This window comes from Hibiscus syriacus, unplaced genomic scaffold (genome assembly GCF_006381635.1).
Source record: "Hibiscus syriacus cultivar Baekdansim isolate YM2019G1 unplaced genomic scaffold, ASM638163v2 tig00005929_pilon, whole genome shotgun sequence".
Classification (NCBI taxonomy): Eukaryota; Viridiplantae; Streptophyta; class Magnoliopsida; order Malvales; family Malvaceae; genus Hibiscus; species Hibiscus syriacus.
Genome location: NW_024062071.1, coordinates 374,263 through 391,203, shown reverse-complemented (window position 1 = coordinate 391,203; position 16,941 = coordinate 374,263). Strand labels below are relative to the sequence as shown.

Genomic DNA, 16,941 nt, shown 5'->3' with positions numbered 1-16,941 from the left:
AACCAAAATACGGTCGAACTAATACATAAGATTGCAACTAACGACCCCTTGCGAATTTTCGTAATTTGCCAAATCTTCCAGACTATGTGTAAACAAAACCAAAGCTCAAAATTGAGAAACTGAGTTACCATAACTAAAAGTCTAAAACCACACGAGTCACCATTGACTCGAGATACAAAATCACCATAAACTCGAATATACGATTGATTACTCACCGACTTTGAGAAAATCCCCAAGAGAGGTAGTCAGAGACCAAACTAGGGATGGGCACGGGACCCGAACCCGACGAGTTCCACGTTATCATAATGCTTTGCCTTATGAACAGCAATCTGAAATAGTAATGCAAAACAAGAACAAGGTAAACATGAACGTTGCTTTGCTTCGTCTGTCTGCTTGGCGTAAAACGCAGATTATCAGAAAGTTTCCGCAAACGTCTCGGAAAAATTAAAAAAAAACACACATTTTTCGTATATAATTATAAACAAAACCAAAAATCATTTGAAAATAAATATTATATATATAATAATCTACTGCTACATCTCAAAAGCCAAAGAAGCAATTTTGGTTCCTTGGCCCTTGCTCTTATCTGTCATGGCATAAATTACACAAGCTACACAATTGAATGTTTGCCTGTTGTTCATCCAATATATCTCGTAAGACTGGATTCCCATGTTGCAAAACAGCTCCCTTCTTCTAAACCTTAGTTATTTCCTGTTATACAGCCGAGACGGTTAAGTTGCATGAATCGGTCGGTGCACATTTGGCGATAAGCAAAGCTAAAAGAATGGGTAAAGATTGCATTGCTTCATGAATACCAAATGATAAGAAATTTAAACTTCACCTCTAGCACTCCTGCTCTGACCTTTGTGACCTTGGTCATGAGGAACGGGAACTTTTGAGATTAACAATGAGCTTTGCAGTCCTTCCAAGAGCTGTGGACAATAAACAAGACCTGTAAGCGGCACAAAGACAAGGAAAAAAGGACTACATCTATTTACTTACTCTTGATGTCGGCTGAATCATCCGATTAGACCTACGACGTTCAACAGCATCAGAGATGGTTTTCGTTTCCTCCTCAACTTTAGCCAACTTCCCAGAAGCTGGAGCAAGTTTCCCTTTACTAATACGTTCAGATTTAGCATTTGACATGAAAGCTTTCTCCCGGGGTGCATCTGATGAGGCAGCCACAGAAGAAAATAATACCGGGCCCTCCGCTGCACCATCAGAACTTGAAACTGATCTGAACTCCGTGTTATGCTCTCCTGATATAATTTCATCATCATCAGGTTCAGAACCCACATTGATTGATAGGCTGTCCTTCTGAGGAATAGTTCTACTAGAAACACTAGTGGTTTTCCGGATTTGAGAACCTTCGGTTTGGATACAGCCATTCGTTTTTCCTTTGGTTCAGATCCACGAGGAATTAAACTTTTTGCAAATTTAGTAGAATCACTTGTTTCATGAGTTCTACTGCTCCAATCCGTAACATAATGTTTGCTTACTTCCATAAACTTTCTCTTCTTTCCAGGCTTTGGAACACCAAAAATAACCCTTGAATCTTCCTTCTTTAAACCTGAACATTTCATTCGTTGCGAACCAGGCTTACTCTCATCCCCAGTGTATTTACCAATACTAAATAATTTTTCACCCACAGGTAAATCAAGCAATCTCGTGTCATCAGGTTTCTTGGATTCCTCATGGCCAAAACCTTTTGTGCCCTCTTCAGTACCTACCACAGGACTGTTTATCCTTGGTCGCTTTTGCAGTGGGGTATCACCCTGCAAAACAGATCAACTACTTAGTACACACAAGCCATTAAGTTATTATCAGAGAAACATCAATCAGAAACATAAGTCGACATATCACCTCAAGGGAAGAGCCATTACTATCCCCCGAAATGGACCATTCAACCCAATTACCATTCTTCCATACCAGAGAAGGACGTAGAAGCCATGTTTTGACAATGGATGTTTCTCCTTGAGCTACTGTAAATGTAATAAACAGAACTGTTAATAATTCTCAAAGGCTGCATAGGCTTTAATACAGAGCATATTATAAACAAGATTGTTAACAAAATGTCACACGTACTGCGAAAACGGACAGTATATGATGTTTCATCGTTCTTGCTCCTCTCGCTGATAACTCCCTCCCACCAGCTGAAAGTCAAATATCAGTATCCAAGTGACAAATTACCATAGTTTCTACCACTCTTTACTAAACAATCATAACAGTTTTCATCATTACACAGCTAACGAGAGTTTTAAATATGCATAAGAAATTAAGGCAATTGGCAATCACTCATGTTGCTAGTTTGGCTAGCAAATCATGACAAATTATCCTTGCACTACATCCTCATAATTCATATTGGTTTTTTAATGCCTATATTATCTTCAATAGTAACATTCCTTTCTGATCTGATGCACTACAACAAGAAATAGAAAATAATGCACGCATACCTATCTTGCATCCATGCATCAACTCTATCTCCAATGGACCAATTATAGTCCCCCATGGTAGCCCTGCGTCTCTTCCTAGTTCTTTCAAATGGCATGACCGTAATAGGACGACTACTGCGTATTCTGGGTTCCTTATCCCTTTCACCTTCAAGCTCCACCCATTCCTTCAACCTATCACCATCTGTAAGATCAGCAATCAAAACAAGTTTGTTAAGAAAGCATCCTCATTAATTTATATGTGCATGAGACAAAACCTCCAAATATCTCTAGAGGAGATGTTTTCTCATAAGAAACCACTGCAACACAGTGGAAGTGTAGACAAATACATTAGAAAATGAAGGTATCCTTATTCTGATGTATTTAACCACATTGTTTATCTTCTCACTATAGACACACACGTCATGTAAGTAAAATTCCTGATTCAGAATGGAAATAATCATGCAATATTCTTCAATGAGAAAATAAAATTGGCTAGACATCAACACAGGATTTATTAAAAATCAAGGACAAGGATTGTCCAACAGATCTGCTTTATTTATTATCATCCATCATTCAGTTGATTAAACCAAAACAAGCTATGTATGATAGCTCACCCTCTGATCGAAGTTCATTGTAACACACATAAGCTTTGCCATCTTTCAAATCCAGAATATCAGCAGGGAACCATGCTAGTTTCGAGCCACCTCCATCTCTCAATACCTAGAAATTGGGAAACGGTAAATTGTAAAAGATCAGATATGAATATAAGATCAATAAGACATGTTCAACTGCAACACTTTCATGCATTTACTAAGACGAATGCAGAAAAATTCAAATGCACCAGTATATGGCATATTTCCATCAAATATAACTGCATCATTTGAACCTAGTAAAATATATTTTACCAAAGATTAAAAAGCTAAATTCATATATCAAGTACAGTCTACAAACCTCAACATGGGAACCTTCCCTCATATTGCTATCTTTCAAAGTTTCCTCTTCTTTCCCATGTTCAGTCTTAGTGGACACTCCTTTACTTTTGGCAATATCTGAAACTTTGCGACCCTTTTTATCATTTCCACTAATTGCAGCAGCACCCAGAATGCCATCTTTCAACCTGGAATCATCCTGAATAGACCACCAGTCCGTATCTCTAAGAATTGGTGACACTTCATGGTTACTCTTATCAGTGGGAACCTCTTGTGGATGCTCAGAAACTGAACCAGGAGCCTCCACATTACCACCTTTGTCTGCATGTTCTCTGACAGCACCATTTGGCTCAGAAGATGCATGGGGTACTTTCCAGTATGCCTCCGGACCAGCTTCTACCAATTCAGTCAACCGGAAAGGCCCACCCATAACAATTTTCCCAGCCTGTGATACTGCTTCAGCTGCCAGCTCAGCAGCCTTAACAATGGCATCTATGTTTTCGGCTTGCTTTGACGCAGCTGAAGCAGCTTCTACCCTCCTTCTAGAGGCTTCCTTTGCAGCAGCAATAACAGAATTTGAACTAGTAGCAACATCTTCACCCCTCAAGATGGATGCAGGTGTTGCCTTGCCAAGATTCACACTATCAAAAGATATTGTAGTAGTTGGAGTAGGATTTCTGTAACCACTTGAAACCCATGCTTCATCAGCCATCAATTTTGCTTGTAAGGCAGCATTTGAGGCAACACTGGCAGCTGCAGCTGCAGCCTTTGCAACAGCAGCTGCTGCAGCTATTGTGACAGCTGCAGAAGTCAGCTTAGTTTCAACATCTGGTGTCAACACAGAATTCTTTTGCTTCTCCAACTGATTCCATATTTCCCGAGTGCGACAAACAACAGTAGAAGCAAGGACACCAGCATCTTCTGCCTGCTTCTGAGCCTCCTTGAGTTTACCAAGGGTCTCTTCAGACAGAGTAGCCTTCTGATCTGAATTTCGGTCATCTTTTTTGATATGATCAGCAGAGACAAATGTAATAAAATTGTCAGGGGTTGTAATAGCAGCAGGTGAAGAGGCATGACTATTCACAACAGTAGCGAAAACAGACTCTGCTTGAGAATGAGGTATAATCTGCCCAGGGTCCTCAGAAACTGACTTTTTTTTTTTCTAGGCTTTGGATCAGCAGAACTCTGACTAGATCTCGATGTTTCTTTTTTGTTGTCAAGCAAGGGAATCCCTGCAAAGACATTAGCAGGACCCCCGCTCCGGACCATAGGAACTGTGGAAACCTGTTTCATGACAGAAGAATTAGGCACAGATGCGTCTCTTACGGGAGTTAAATTAACTGCTTCTGTGATGGGAAGTACAGGAAAATAGGCATTGCTATCAAATGCAGCACTATGTGGAACCCAGGGGGCACAAAAAGGGGATTGGGACACCCAAGGAGCATTATGTCCAGCAAAATTCCTTACAGATGAATGCAATGGAGAAAGTCCGTGCTGATAATCCACAACTGCACCTCTTGGAATGCTAGCAGGTTGAAGGGCATCACCGGAAGGTGTAGGAATCACCCACAGTGGTGAGGAAAGGGGGATCATTGGCTTTCCACTACTTGTTGTACCCCTGCTGTTAGACTGACTAGCAGGCGAGGATGTGATCTTAGTCTGAAGTGCAGTTTGTTTGATTGATTGATCAGGAGTTTTAGCACCTGAGCATATCACCAAGGTATGCTGTTAACAGACAACAGAATCAGAAGAAATTATTTCAACAACTTAAGGTCAAGATAGATACCTATATGTGCTTGCAATAGAGTTTCAGGGATAAAAGGATGAGATTTTTGACTACATACTCTGTCCATACATGCTCCCCAGGCTTTCTCCCATATGGTTCTTCCATCTGCATAAGATACAAAATAGTAACTAATTTTTTTTTAAGAAAAAAGCCCAAGGTAACATAGCTAGAGATAAGAAAACCTAACCATGTCCCCCAAATGCCGATATCATATAAGCCTCATCCGGTGCCGTTCCTTGACTGCGGCGAGTTTAAATAATTAAAAGTCCCAAGAATAAAAGCAACAAACACAGACAACTAGATTTTACAATGATTGCAATGCCAAAACATGTCAATGCAGTATATAAAATAAAATAAAATAAAGTTTCACTGCTTACATCAGAGCTCCATATACAAAAATTTGAGCACGTAACTGAACTTGTTGTGAATCTGTAAAAGGCTGGTGAAAAACTGCAGATGAATAACTGAGGTTTTTAGGTCCAGCAAACTAGGTACAGAAGTAAAAAGAACACCAAATGGGTTCATATTATCACCTTCCATGTGTCCAAAGTGCTGCATCTCATTGGATTTCACAAGCTGGCCATTTTCAGCTGTACTGAGTGATGCCTTACTTGTTTTACCACTTCTTTTTGATTGTCTTGCAGGAGTCTTATCTTTTGCAACAATGCCTTTTTTAGCAGCTTCCTTTCCTGTGCTCTTACTACCCACTCGCCTTCTTCTACTAGCAGGAGTTCCCTTGGAGCCACCAGATACATTATCCCTCTTAGATGTCTGCAGATTTGAACGACTCACCTCTTCAGCTGTTTCGGGACCCACTTTGGTTGAGGCAGAGGTTGATGGAATTCTCTCTCCAACCTTTTTGTTGTATGAACACAAAAGAGTGAGAGAGCAAGTGCAAGAGACTAAAGAGAGATAGAGCATGAACACGATAAAATGATAAAATATAGTACCACAAAATACTTGTAAAATATCACCTAGAAAATAAAAAACGAGAAACTATTAGAGCACAAGAAGGACCACTTCAAGAAAGCATCACTTACCAAGGATATTTTGTCATGCTGAACGCTAGAAAAAGGTTGCCAATTCTTGCCAGCTTCTTTTTCAGACAAATTTGCCATCGGAAGAATCTCAAAGGTGAAATTTCTGTCACCTGAAAATGCATCATTTCCTTTAGTATCCTGAGAAATAGAGTGCTCTTTGTTTGCTTCCTCACTAATGACCCCAGACACCGAGGCACTCGGATCTTTTGATCCTTTCACAGTATTCATTCCAGTATTACTTTCTGACAGCTCAAAAGTCCTAATCAGAATTGGAGATCCACAGGAACGATTTTCAAGATCAGCACTCCTACCACATTCCTTCATGTGGGTTTTAGTTTGAGGTTCAGATGAAGGAGCCGAAGGAAATGAACTATCATGTGTCTTCGCATTATCACCTGCAAATCAGAAGAATAACATGAATTAATGTGGGAGGGGAAGGGAAAACTGGTGAATAACATGAATCAATATGAGAGGGAAAAGGGAACACTGATGAAATAGTCCCACAAGAAAATATAGCCGTGAAAGAGGTTGGGCATGCAATTAATTTATGGACCGTGCTTCCATAGAAACAAGGTGACAGTTCATAAATAACCCTTAAACAGGATATAACTTCACAAGCAGAAATTCCAAGTAAAAGGAGATACATCCCAATAAAACATGGGGAAAGTGGGAGGGGTGGCAAAAACAGAAGAAGAAGAAGAAGAAAAAACCAGCTTTTACCGACACGACGGAGATCAGATCTAAGGAACAAGATTTGAGAGGATAAATGAAGGATTCCATCATGACAAGCTTAAAATATCTATTTCAATTACTTCAGGGAAAAAATGATAAAGAAAGTCACCATCAGCCTGATGCGCAACAATATGACCACTGAACTCTTGAGAAAGTTTGGGGTCACTATCTTCAGGATGCTTTTCGTCAGCATTAAGAAGCAGTTCATTTGAAGTTGAAGGCACTGAATTTGTTAGTGTCTTGTTCTTATCTTGAATGGATACAGCACTGTCAGCACCTGAGGGAATTTTATTGTAGTGGACATTATCTTTTGAAATCTTGAGCAACAAAAATGCAAGGACATGTGCTTCATAATAAACAGTGACTCATAACAAACTTAATGGCATGGGGGGGTTGTTAGAGATATAGTTGATAATCTTAGAATTTTTTGGGGGGTTTGTTAGATGGGTTGCAAGGACAGCTAATATAGACGCTGATGCTTAGCAAAGGCTGGTATAGGCTGACTTTTATGTTGTATGCAGTTTTCGTTTGGGTTTCTGGTTCCAGTTCGGATGGGGGTTTGTTGATTATTGTAAGGGTTATTTGGCTTAGCTTTTTCTAGGTTGTAATTCTTATTTTCTTTAATGAAGTTCTAAGGCATTCTTTTCCTGATTAAGGAGCTTCTATACAAGCTCCATTAATCAAGAAGGGGGTTTTTAATGAGGCCTTCAAATCTTATCAAAAAAACAAGAATTACCTGACTTGCCACTGATGGCAGCATCGGATAGTAAATTTGAAGCCAACTCATTTGCAGTGTCACTTGTGCCAAAGGAAGAGGAATCAACTCTCTTTATTACAACCAAAGATCCATACTCTCCGCGGTCAGTTTTAATAGAATGAGAAGGCAATTTGGTGCTTTGCTTTTCAGCAACTGAACCACTCTGCTCAAATTTAGAATCATCAGTATGTTCAGTGACTATAAAATCCTCATCTACTCTCATAGGTTCTGCTCCCAAAGTATTTTGGGCACAATCGCGTTCACCTTTAGAACCTTTACCATCTTCCACAGACAACAAATGTTTCTCAGACTTGCTGCTCAAGATTTTCATATCATAGTGGCAATCACTTTCTGACAAATCTTTCTTCTCAGTGGCATCACATGTTATCTGCACCATTGAATCCATGTTATCCAACTTTGGCTCCCCAATCACAGAAATTTGAGTATCAATATTGCTGATTTCACTTTCCTGCTCCTTAATGATGGTATCACCAAAAAAGGGCATTGGTGATATGTCATGTAACTTTCCAACAGATAATACATTAGCATTGGATATGCCAGTTGGCAGAGGACTTTCTACAGCCAAGCCCTCACTGCACTCTTCCACTGTATGGAGGTCAGAATTCTCTTTCAATGTCCTCTTAGAAGGCTCCCCCACAGTAGGTGTAATATTTCCAGCAACACGTCCATCTTCCGTAGATTGCATGTTTGAAACTGAATGCTTCTGCACATCTGAGGTAACACTTGCAACTGCATTTTCAATCAAGTTCTCACCATCAAAGTGAATTTCTTGGCTCAAATCAACATTTTCCCCTGCTAAACTGTTAACATTTTCATCAACAGTATCATTTTTCAAATGTGTGGTATCTTGGCTCTCTAAAAAAACACTACTTGCACAGGTGTTTTGCACAGAGGAAATCAAAGTATCAACTTGTGACCCTAAAGCAAATTTATTTAACTGTTCCCTGTTATCCACAAATTGATCAACTGAAGTTTCCACTTTATTTTCATCTTTATTATCTCTCTCGGGTAAGTCGATACTTCTTGTATTTGGAACTTTCAATGTCCCATCAACAGAGGAGTCGAATTCATGTGGTGAAGAAACACCTTTCAGCACATAAAATTTTCCAGGAAACTCATCTGTCCATAAGGAGGGCTGTAAGCGATCCCCTACTTCAGAAGGACCACTATCTCCATGCTTCAAATTAGGCTCCATCTGCTTTATTATATCGCCCAGCTCATCACAGGCATCTGAATCCTTACTACTTTCACAGGTGTTTTGTACAGATGGAACTAAGATATCAATTTGTGTCCCAGAAGAAAAGTTATCTACCTGTTCCCTGTTATCCATGCATTGATCAAATGAAGCTTCCACTTGACTTTCACTAACAACAATTTGTTCACCATCTTTAGACTCATCTCTCACAGATAAGTCGGTATTACTCGTATTTGAAGCTTTAGATTCTTGCGTCTGAGAAACACTGTCAACCAACTGATCTCCTGATACATCACCTTTCAACCCATAAAATTTTCCAGGAATCTCATCTGCCTGTGAAGCAGGCTGTAAGGCATCCCCTACTTCAGTAAGATCACTCTCTCCAGGTTTCAAACTAGGCTCCATCAGCTTTATTGCGCCGCCACCCAGTTCATCACATGCATCTGAATCCTTACTGATAGTTTGACCGAGAATACTTTCGTCCTGTCTAACAGATTTTAATAGCATTTCAACAGATTCAGAAGAGGCTGCCTCAGACCAGACATTGTTGCACCTAGAAATTGAACAAGGTTCAGCTGCACTCGAACTAAATGCAATCCCAGTACTCCCCTGTGAAAAATCTTCAATCCACTGGTTATCTTCGCTACTTTCAATGCCAAGAAAAACGTCAGTTTCAGCCAGACTATCAAATCTTAAATGGCCATGAAGGTTATCATCAAAATCAAATCTTGGGAGAGCATATGGGCATAAAACAGGAAGAAATTTATTGTTCCCTTCACCAGCTAAATGAAGATTCGAGCTTTGGAGATCATTGTAATCATAATCCATGAGTGTATCCCTAAGAACGTAGAAGAAGAAGATGGGTTATTGAATTGCAGTTCGGGTAATACACAGATAAGAGATCAGGCCCAAGACTTTTAAGACTATCCTTGTACAATGGGAATTGTGCAGGGAAGGTGTAAAGTTAAGAAGCTTTCTCCAACCACATTAACCAGTTTACTACTTCCTATAGAGTTGAATAGTAATTTACAGTTCAAAGAACATAAACTCAAATAGATTAATTCATTTGAAGCATTAAAAAAATGTTAACTGTTCAGTGTTCACTAGCAATTGCAAAGCCCGATGTCATTAAAAAGACAATGAGTAACCCAAAAAATTACACTAATGAAGTTTGATGAAGTCAATTCAAAAAATGGATAATGTCGCAAAATTTTATTTGCATGTAAACATGCACAAAAACGCAAAACATCTACCCTGAATACGCTAAATGTAGAATTATATCAATGAAAAGAAGCGGCTATAGCACAATCGACTGAGCTTAAGACAAACTGGAAGAGTGCAGAAAAGAAGTTGGTTTCAATCTATTTAAGCGGAAACCAACAAAAATTTATTCTAAACTTTAACACTAAACTCCCCACTTCAATTGGACACACAAATGTTTTCACGCTCTATTTAAACATGCAAATGAAAATTCCGAAAAATAATTTGTTTTAAAATTCACCAGGTAGGAATACGAACAGTTACCAGAGCAAGTAAGTCTAGAGACGCTACCTCCCTCCATCCGGTGATGAAGCCCAGGCTGATTGATATCACCTTCTCTCTAATCGTACAGTCATTTACTGCACCAAAAAATTGCAATTCATAACAAAAACCACTTTAACCACAACATAACAACAAGCCGGAATCAAACTAAGAATAAAGAGGAAGAAACCAAAAAATAGAAGATAAAGCGAAAGGAAATGTGCTTGAATAAAATCAAAGCAAACTGAGGGGAAATTAATTGAAGAATTAATCAGTGGCCGCGACTCACCGGATTTTTGAATTATCCGGTTAATAGAGTTAGGGTTCCGGCGAAACCGAAGTATAACAAAACAAAACAAAAATCAGTCCGTTAGAGAAAGAATAAGTGAGGAAATAAAAAAACGGGGATGGAAAATCTTAATTCTGAACCAAACAAAAATTGAAATTAAACATCTAAAAGGAGTTATCATCGGATGGTCCAAATGCTTCGAAGTACGACACGTGGATCATTATATACCGTTGATAAACCAATGTTGGTTATATTAGAGTTAATTGCAACACACATCCCTATATTATTACCATCATTCTAAATTAGTTCTAAAAACTTTGAATATTTGAATTTTAATCTTAAACTATATATATCATTCTAAATTGATCTCTAAACTTCTAAACATTCTAAATTCATCTCTAAATTTATCTTCAAACTCTTTAATATTTTAATTTTATCCACAATCTATCAATATATATATATATATTGAAATAAAATGGTCAGCTTATTTATTACTCGACCAAGAAAAAAGTAAATGAGTTCATAGAATCCAACTAAGAAAGCAAAACGGTAAAAAGTAAAAACATAAAACAAAGCAAAGAAAACAATCAAAAAGCCAAACTAAAGACACCCAAGAGCTGCCCGTTCATCTTCTCGCTCCAAAATCAAGTTGCATTGAGAAATCGCAGGCGAGAGAAGAGAGAACCAAATAGAGCCTGTGTAAAACTGCATATCCTTCGAAGATGAGCTTAAATCGAAGCCATCCATCTCCTATCCTCCAAAGCCATTAACTCCACACAATCCGGTGCTTCTTCAACACATAACGAATCCTCTGAGTCACCATGCAGTTAAACGAGCATGCATGAAAGGAATCCGCTCGTTGCTGTTCCCAAACTAACGCACTGATTTCAAAAAGGTCAGGAGATCTGTTCTTGGGCTTCTCTATCACCGTTCTTGAATCACCTTCTATGATAACCGATTTGAAACTCATCTCACTTGCGAAAATCATATGATAACCGATTAGAAACTCATCTGACTGATTTCATTTTAATTTTGTTAAATAAATAATACAGGAACTATTATATAAAATCTTCAACTAAATGAAATAAAAAATATTTGTTTTAGGTTTAAATAAAAAACCAACCCATTTTTTAAATAGGATAAATTATAAATTCCATCACTGAATTTTACTCTCACTCCTATTTAGGGGTGTAAATGAATCGGGCTTAAACGAACAAAATCATGTTTGTGTTCGTTTGTTTATATTTAAAGATGTTCATGTCCGATTCATGTTCGTTTAATTTTCAATATTATGTTTGTGTTCGTTCATTCAACCTTCGTGAACGTGTTCGTGAGCATATTCGTTTATATGTTCGTGAACATGTTCGATTAGCGTTCGCGAACATGTTCGATTAGCGTTCGCGAACATACTCGTTTATATATGTTCAAAAATGTTACTAAATAAATAGAAAATAATAAATTAAACATAATCAACTAATAAAACTTAACAGTCCACAATAACAAATTACAATCTTAAAACATTATAGCAATATTTATAAACATCCATGAACATTTCCATCTTAAAACATACTTGAAAATAAAATGGACCAACCAAATCATACGAGTAGCAACTTAGCAAAACGTCATCCGTCACATATCGAACAACACAGTCAAAACAACAACAAAAAATGGCAAGCACAACCAAAATATCCCTCCTAAAACGACAATCGATTCACCTGCAGAACCTAAGAAATAAAAACAAACCTCAAGAATGGTAAAACGAAATTAGCAGCAACATAGACAATTATAAATACCTTTAATTTTAAAAATCAGAGAAAAAAATAAATAATTTTAAAATTATAACGTCAAAGTAAAAAAAATCTCTTTAATTTCTTTTTTGCCCTACATAAAAAAAATAAAATTAGGTGATCAAATTAAATAATTAAACATTAAATCAAATCATTATTAGTGGGTAACACTACATATAATAAACAAGTTCTATAAAAAGCAATAATACATATTACTTATACAAGGTAAAAGAGAATAACATACCACAAATAAAGATCTGAAAATGTCTCCCCCGAACTCTTTGTGGCCTCCCCCGAACCCCATTTTTGGAGAGACTATTAGAAAGAGTCGGATCTGATATATATTACTAATATAAAAAAAAATACGAACTTTTTTACATACCTATTGATGACGTTTGATGAAGTTGAACAATGAAATATATCAAGAGATGCAACCAATTATTGAGTTGAAGATGAAATTAATCTGATGTTCTCTTTCCTTTTTCTTCACTCTAGTTCCTTTGAGAAGAAAACCAACAGTCAAAGAATGTGAAAGCACTTAATACATTGGGTACGATTAAATTAAATTAATTTAAATATAAGAAAGGAAATCCAAATTAAACCAAATAGAAGCAACTCTTGAAGAAGATTAGTTTCAAATCTCCAAAATAGATTATTGAAGCAATTGCATCATCCAAAGAGGCAAAATAATTCCTACAATCCAACAATATGGTTAGCTATACAGTCACCATTTACAAATCTAATCCCCCTTTCGTGTTATACCCATGCGAAGCCTAGTTATATATGAACATGATACACAAGCCAGGGTTTTAAAAAACGGTCCGCAACCGCGATTTCGGCCGCGATATAGCGGTTTCGCCACCTTCCGAGTTACCCGCGACGGCCGCAATCACGGTAAATCCGAAATAACCGAAAACGCGACCACGATTTGAAACCCTGACACAAGACTAAATTTTACATCGAAAAGTCTTAATCACACAGCCTCTCTTATCTCAGAAAGTATAGTTTGTTCAACTCTCGGAACTCCAAGCCTATTCTTCGAGTAAAGTATCATGGAGCAATCACCGAGTTAAATAGTAAGAATTTCCTATCCTACATAAAAATAGCAGGGTTTTTGACAGGTGGTTTAACTTGTAAATGACTGTCATTAATCATGCTGCTTTCTAAGTAAAAACAACCCTGATTTTTTGCTCAAGCCTCGGATACTATCAACAAAATCATACATACGGACGAATTAAACACTTTGTCTAATAAACAAAAAGACCACAGAATGTAATCATATAGTTTAGAAGTATGAAAGAGGATCATGAACAGATAAAGCAACTCTAACATATTAAGCGAGTAAACCTAGGATTTGGTTCCATTTGTTTAGCTAAAAAAGAAAAAAAAATAAGGAAAGAGAGATGGATTGATTATAAACCTTGAACTACTGCAAAACTCGAAAATCTTCTTAGAAAGAAATGATACGGCTGAAATTTGATAAACTTAGGATTTGATAAAAATAAAATAAAAGGGAAATGAAGCGTAGAAGATAAGAGCACGGGAAAAGATTTTTGTGTAGAAATTTATAAAATTATATAATTGGTGCTTAATCTTCTTAGAATTATAATTTAAACTCTATATTTTAATATGTATTCAATTTAGTATGTAATTTCACTAATATTTGAAATATAAAAAATTAAACGAGTTTATAAACAAGCATATTCATGAACATATAAACAAAAGTGTTCATGAACATATAAACGAGTTTATTTATGAACAATAACGAACTAAACACACCTCTTCTCGTGTTCATTCGTTTATTAAACGTACGACAAATTTTTGTTCATACTCGTTTATTTAACTTAATAAATGAACGTAAACGAACGTTATACGAACAATTTACAAAAATTCCTGTTAATTTACAACCCTACTTTTATTTTACTCAATGAACTTTAAAAATTTTAATTTTCACTAAACTTCAAACATCAAATTTTTTGACCATTGAACATTGTTCTATCCTATTTTGGTCACTCCGTCGTTAAATAATTAACGACGCTAAAAACTACATTGTTAAATTGCCAAATGACAAAAAATTCAATGTATTAAATCCAATAAGAAAATTGAAAAGATTAAAAATATAGTAAATAAAATAGAAGAGATTAAAGTTCAATTACTAAGTTTATAATTTACTATTTTAAATATTTAAATTAATATAAATCCTTAAAGACTAAAATTAAAACTATATACTTAAAATTATTCGATTAACGTGTGAATTTGTTTGTTTTTGTTTGTGGAAACTTTAATCTTTAGCGTCGAGATATGATAACCCTGCAAAAGTTTCAAACTCAAACAGAAAACATGCAAAAAATTCAAACTCAAGAGGATGAAGTCTAGAATCCAACAATACAGAGCCATTAATATTGTCTAAAAGCAACCGACTAAACTCAGCGATAACGACGAAGGGAGAGGGTGTTGTTCCTCTTCCAGGTTGCCCTCCGAGAAGGCCGATTCTTGTGGTGCAAGTGACCCTTGCCGTGGAGACCCCTGTTTTTCTTTCCGGCAGACGTGAGTCCTCGGAGCTCCCTGTGCTTGTGAACAGGGTTACAGATCCAGTTAATCCTCGGGTCATTGCGGATGGCATTGTGTGCAACATCAACGAGGATAACCTCAAAGTACTTGTAAGTAGAATCCTACAAGATCGAACATGCACAAAACAATAAGGGCAATGCCATCAAAAAAATGCAAATTCAAACAAAAGAACCAAAACATTTAGCAACTCCGACAAACCTCATTGATCCAGTACGAGTTAACGACTCTAAGACCACCCAACTTTCGACCAGCACGCTCCTCGGCGACAGAGCGCTTGCTGCGCTGAAACTTCAATTGAGTAACACCCTGATTTGTGGGCTTACCATAAACAATACCCTTTGGAACAGGTCTCTTTCGACCACCCCTTCTAACACGGACCCGATAAACCACATAGCCCTTTGAAGATCGGAAAACAAAGCACACGATTCATACCATTTCATTTCATAATTAACACTGGGAATCGACATTTTGCTTCAAGCACTCACGTCCAACATAACATGAATATATTACTCTAAACGTCTTCCATATATATCGATAAAAGCAAACAATAAATTGTTTGGCTTAAATCTGATTGGATCTAAAGAACATCCATTGATTAAGATCTGGAGAACAAGCACTCATCAAATCAAATCGTGAAACTGAAACGTAAATTACCTGCTTGGCCTTGTAACCCAAGCGTCGAGCCTTGTCAGGACGAGTAGGGTGGTTGACCCTAACAATAGCTGGATGTTGACGGTACTCCCAGCACCTCACTCTCTGTAAAAACCTCATTACATCGGATTGCTTCTTCCTCCATAGCTCCGATACGTACTTGTAAGCCCCTACACTCGTATAACCCCCATCATAATCAAAAGCAATGCATGTGTAATTATTTTAACCACATTTCGAAAAACTATATGAAACGCAGAAGAAAATTGATTGAAAAAAAAAGGAAGGAAACAATCTGTATCTAAAATCAATAACTAAAGAAAGAAAGAGGCTGTGTTTGAGAGAGTACCCATTGGCGAGCTGCGCAGAGATTTGTTAGGGTTTTCAGCTGCGAGAGAAGAAAACTGAGCGGTAGGGAGCAAAATAGCCCTTTTATAAGGGGCAAGCCCTGATTTTGTAACAGCCCGCCACTAGACCCATTGGCCCAAACCGGCAATCTAAGTATCCAACTTTCGTGGCCAAACTGGCCCAGTAAGATTTATGGGTTTCTTGTTTAGCCCAATAAGACAAGTAGAAATTTATTTTTGGATCTACGACATTTTTTACAATAACACGGAACTCGTCAAGTTGAGATGACGAGTTTTAATAAAAAATAATAATTTTTATTCTAATTTTTTAACTCAATGTGATGGATTTTAATAAAAAATATATATTTTATTTGAACTCATCACCTCGTGGTAACGAGTTTTAATAAAAAAATTACTGAAATTCGTCACATCGACATGATGAGTTTCATGAATACTGTAATACAGTAGATCCCAAAATAAAACCCAAGATGTCCTAATGGGCTAAATAAAAAAACATGTTATCCTTATTGGGCTAAAAACCAACTTTCGTTGAGCAGCAACTTCCTTAGACTTAAGCCCAATAATAAAATTATTTTATGTTATTTAAATAATAGTGAGATACTTAATCTCTCCGGACTATATAAATAGGATTAAAAAAAGAAATCGAAAAATTAAAAATAAATTAATAATTCGAACTCTATATAAATAGGGATTGAGAAAAAATGAGAAAATTAAAAAATCAAATTAAATCGTAATATTTTCTTTTTTTTTACTTTCTTTGATTTTACATGGATTAACACTGTCGATTTTATGTAATTATCATTTTTTTATATTTTAAATTTTAAATACACATGCTAATGTCAAGTTAGGTAAATATATGACA

The 16,941-nt window shown here is 36.8% G+C and overlaps 2 protein-coding genes and 1 long non-coding RNA gene across 3 annotated transcripts; all 3 read right to left on the bottom strand.

Annotated features, from left to right (window-relative positions):
* Positions 1 to 494: 494 nt before the first annotated feature.
* LOC120200151 lies at positions 495 to 10,812 on the bottom strand. The gene is given in 20 exon segments (XM_039201058.1): positions 495 to 711; positions 842 to 932; positions 1,003 to 1,349; positions 1,352 to 1,778; positions 1,867 to 1,982; positions 2,089 to 2,156; positions 2,457 to 2,637; positions 3,050 to 3,155; positions 3,387 to 4,516; positions 4,519 to 5,067; positions 5,151 to 5,255; positions 5,338 to 5,390; positions 5,528 to 5,612; positions 5,615 to 6,005; positions 6,191 to 6,387; positions 6,445 to 6,585; positions 7,032 to 7,199; positions 7,659 to 9,732; positions 10,420 to 10,514; positions 10,706 to 10,812. Coding segments are annotated over 18 exon segments (6,231 nt in total). The 5' UTR covers positions 9,724 to 9,732; positions 10,420 to 10,514; positions 10,706 to 10,812; the 3' UTR covers positions 495 to 700.
* A 1,390-nt stretch (positions 10,813 to 12,202) lies between these two features.
* Positions 12,203 to 13,998, bottom strand: LOC120200163. Its single transcript, XR_005523516.1, has 3 exons — positions 13,913 to 13,998; positions 12,737 to 12,990; positions 12,203 to 12,429 (listed from the first exon to the last, which is right to left on the bottom strand). It is a non-coding gene; the product is annotated as an uncharacterized LOC120200163 (long non-coding RNA).
* An 818-nt stretch (positions 13,999 to 14,816) lies between these two features.
* Positions 14,817 to 16,109, bottom strand: LOC120200154 (60S ribosomal protein L15-1-like). The gene is made up of 4 exons (XM_039201062.1): positions 16,061 to 16,109; positions 15,718 to 15,884; positions 15,262 to 15,459; positions 14,817 to 15,164 (listed from the first exon to the last, which is right to left on the bottom strand). The coding sequence occupies exons 1-4, from the start codon at positions 16,062 to 16,064 to the stop codon at positions 14,919 to 14,921; spliced, it is 615 nt and encodes a 204-aa protein (XP_039056993.1). The 5' UTR covers positions 16,065 to 16,109; the 3' UTR covers positions 14,817 to 14,918.
* Between the last annotated feature and the right edge of the window lie 832 nt (positions 16,110 to 16,941).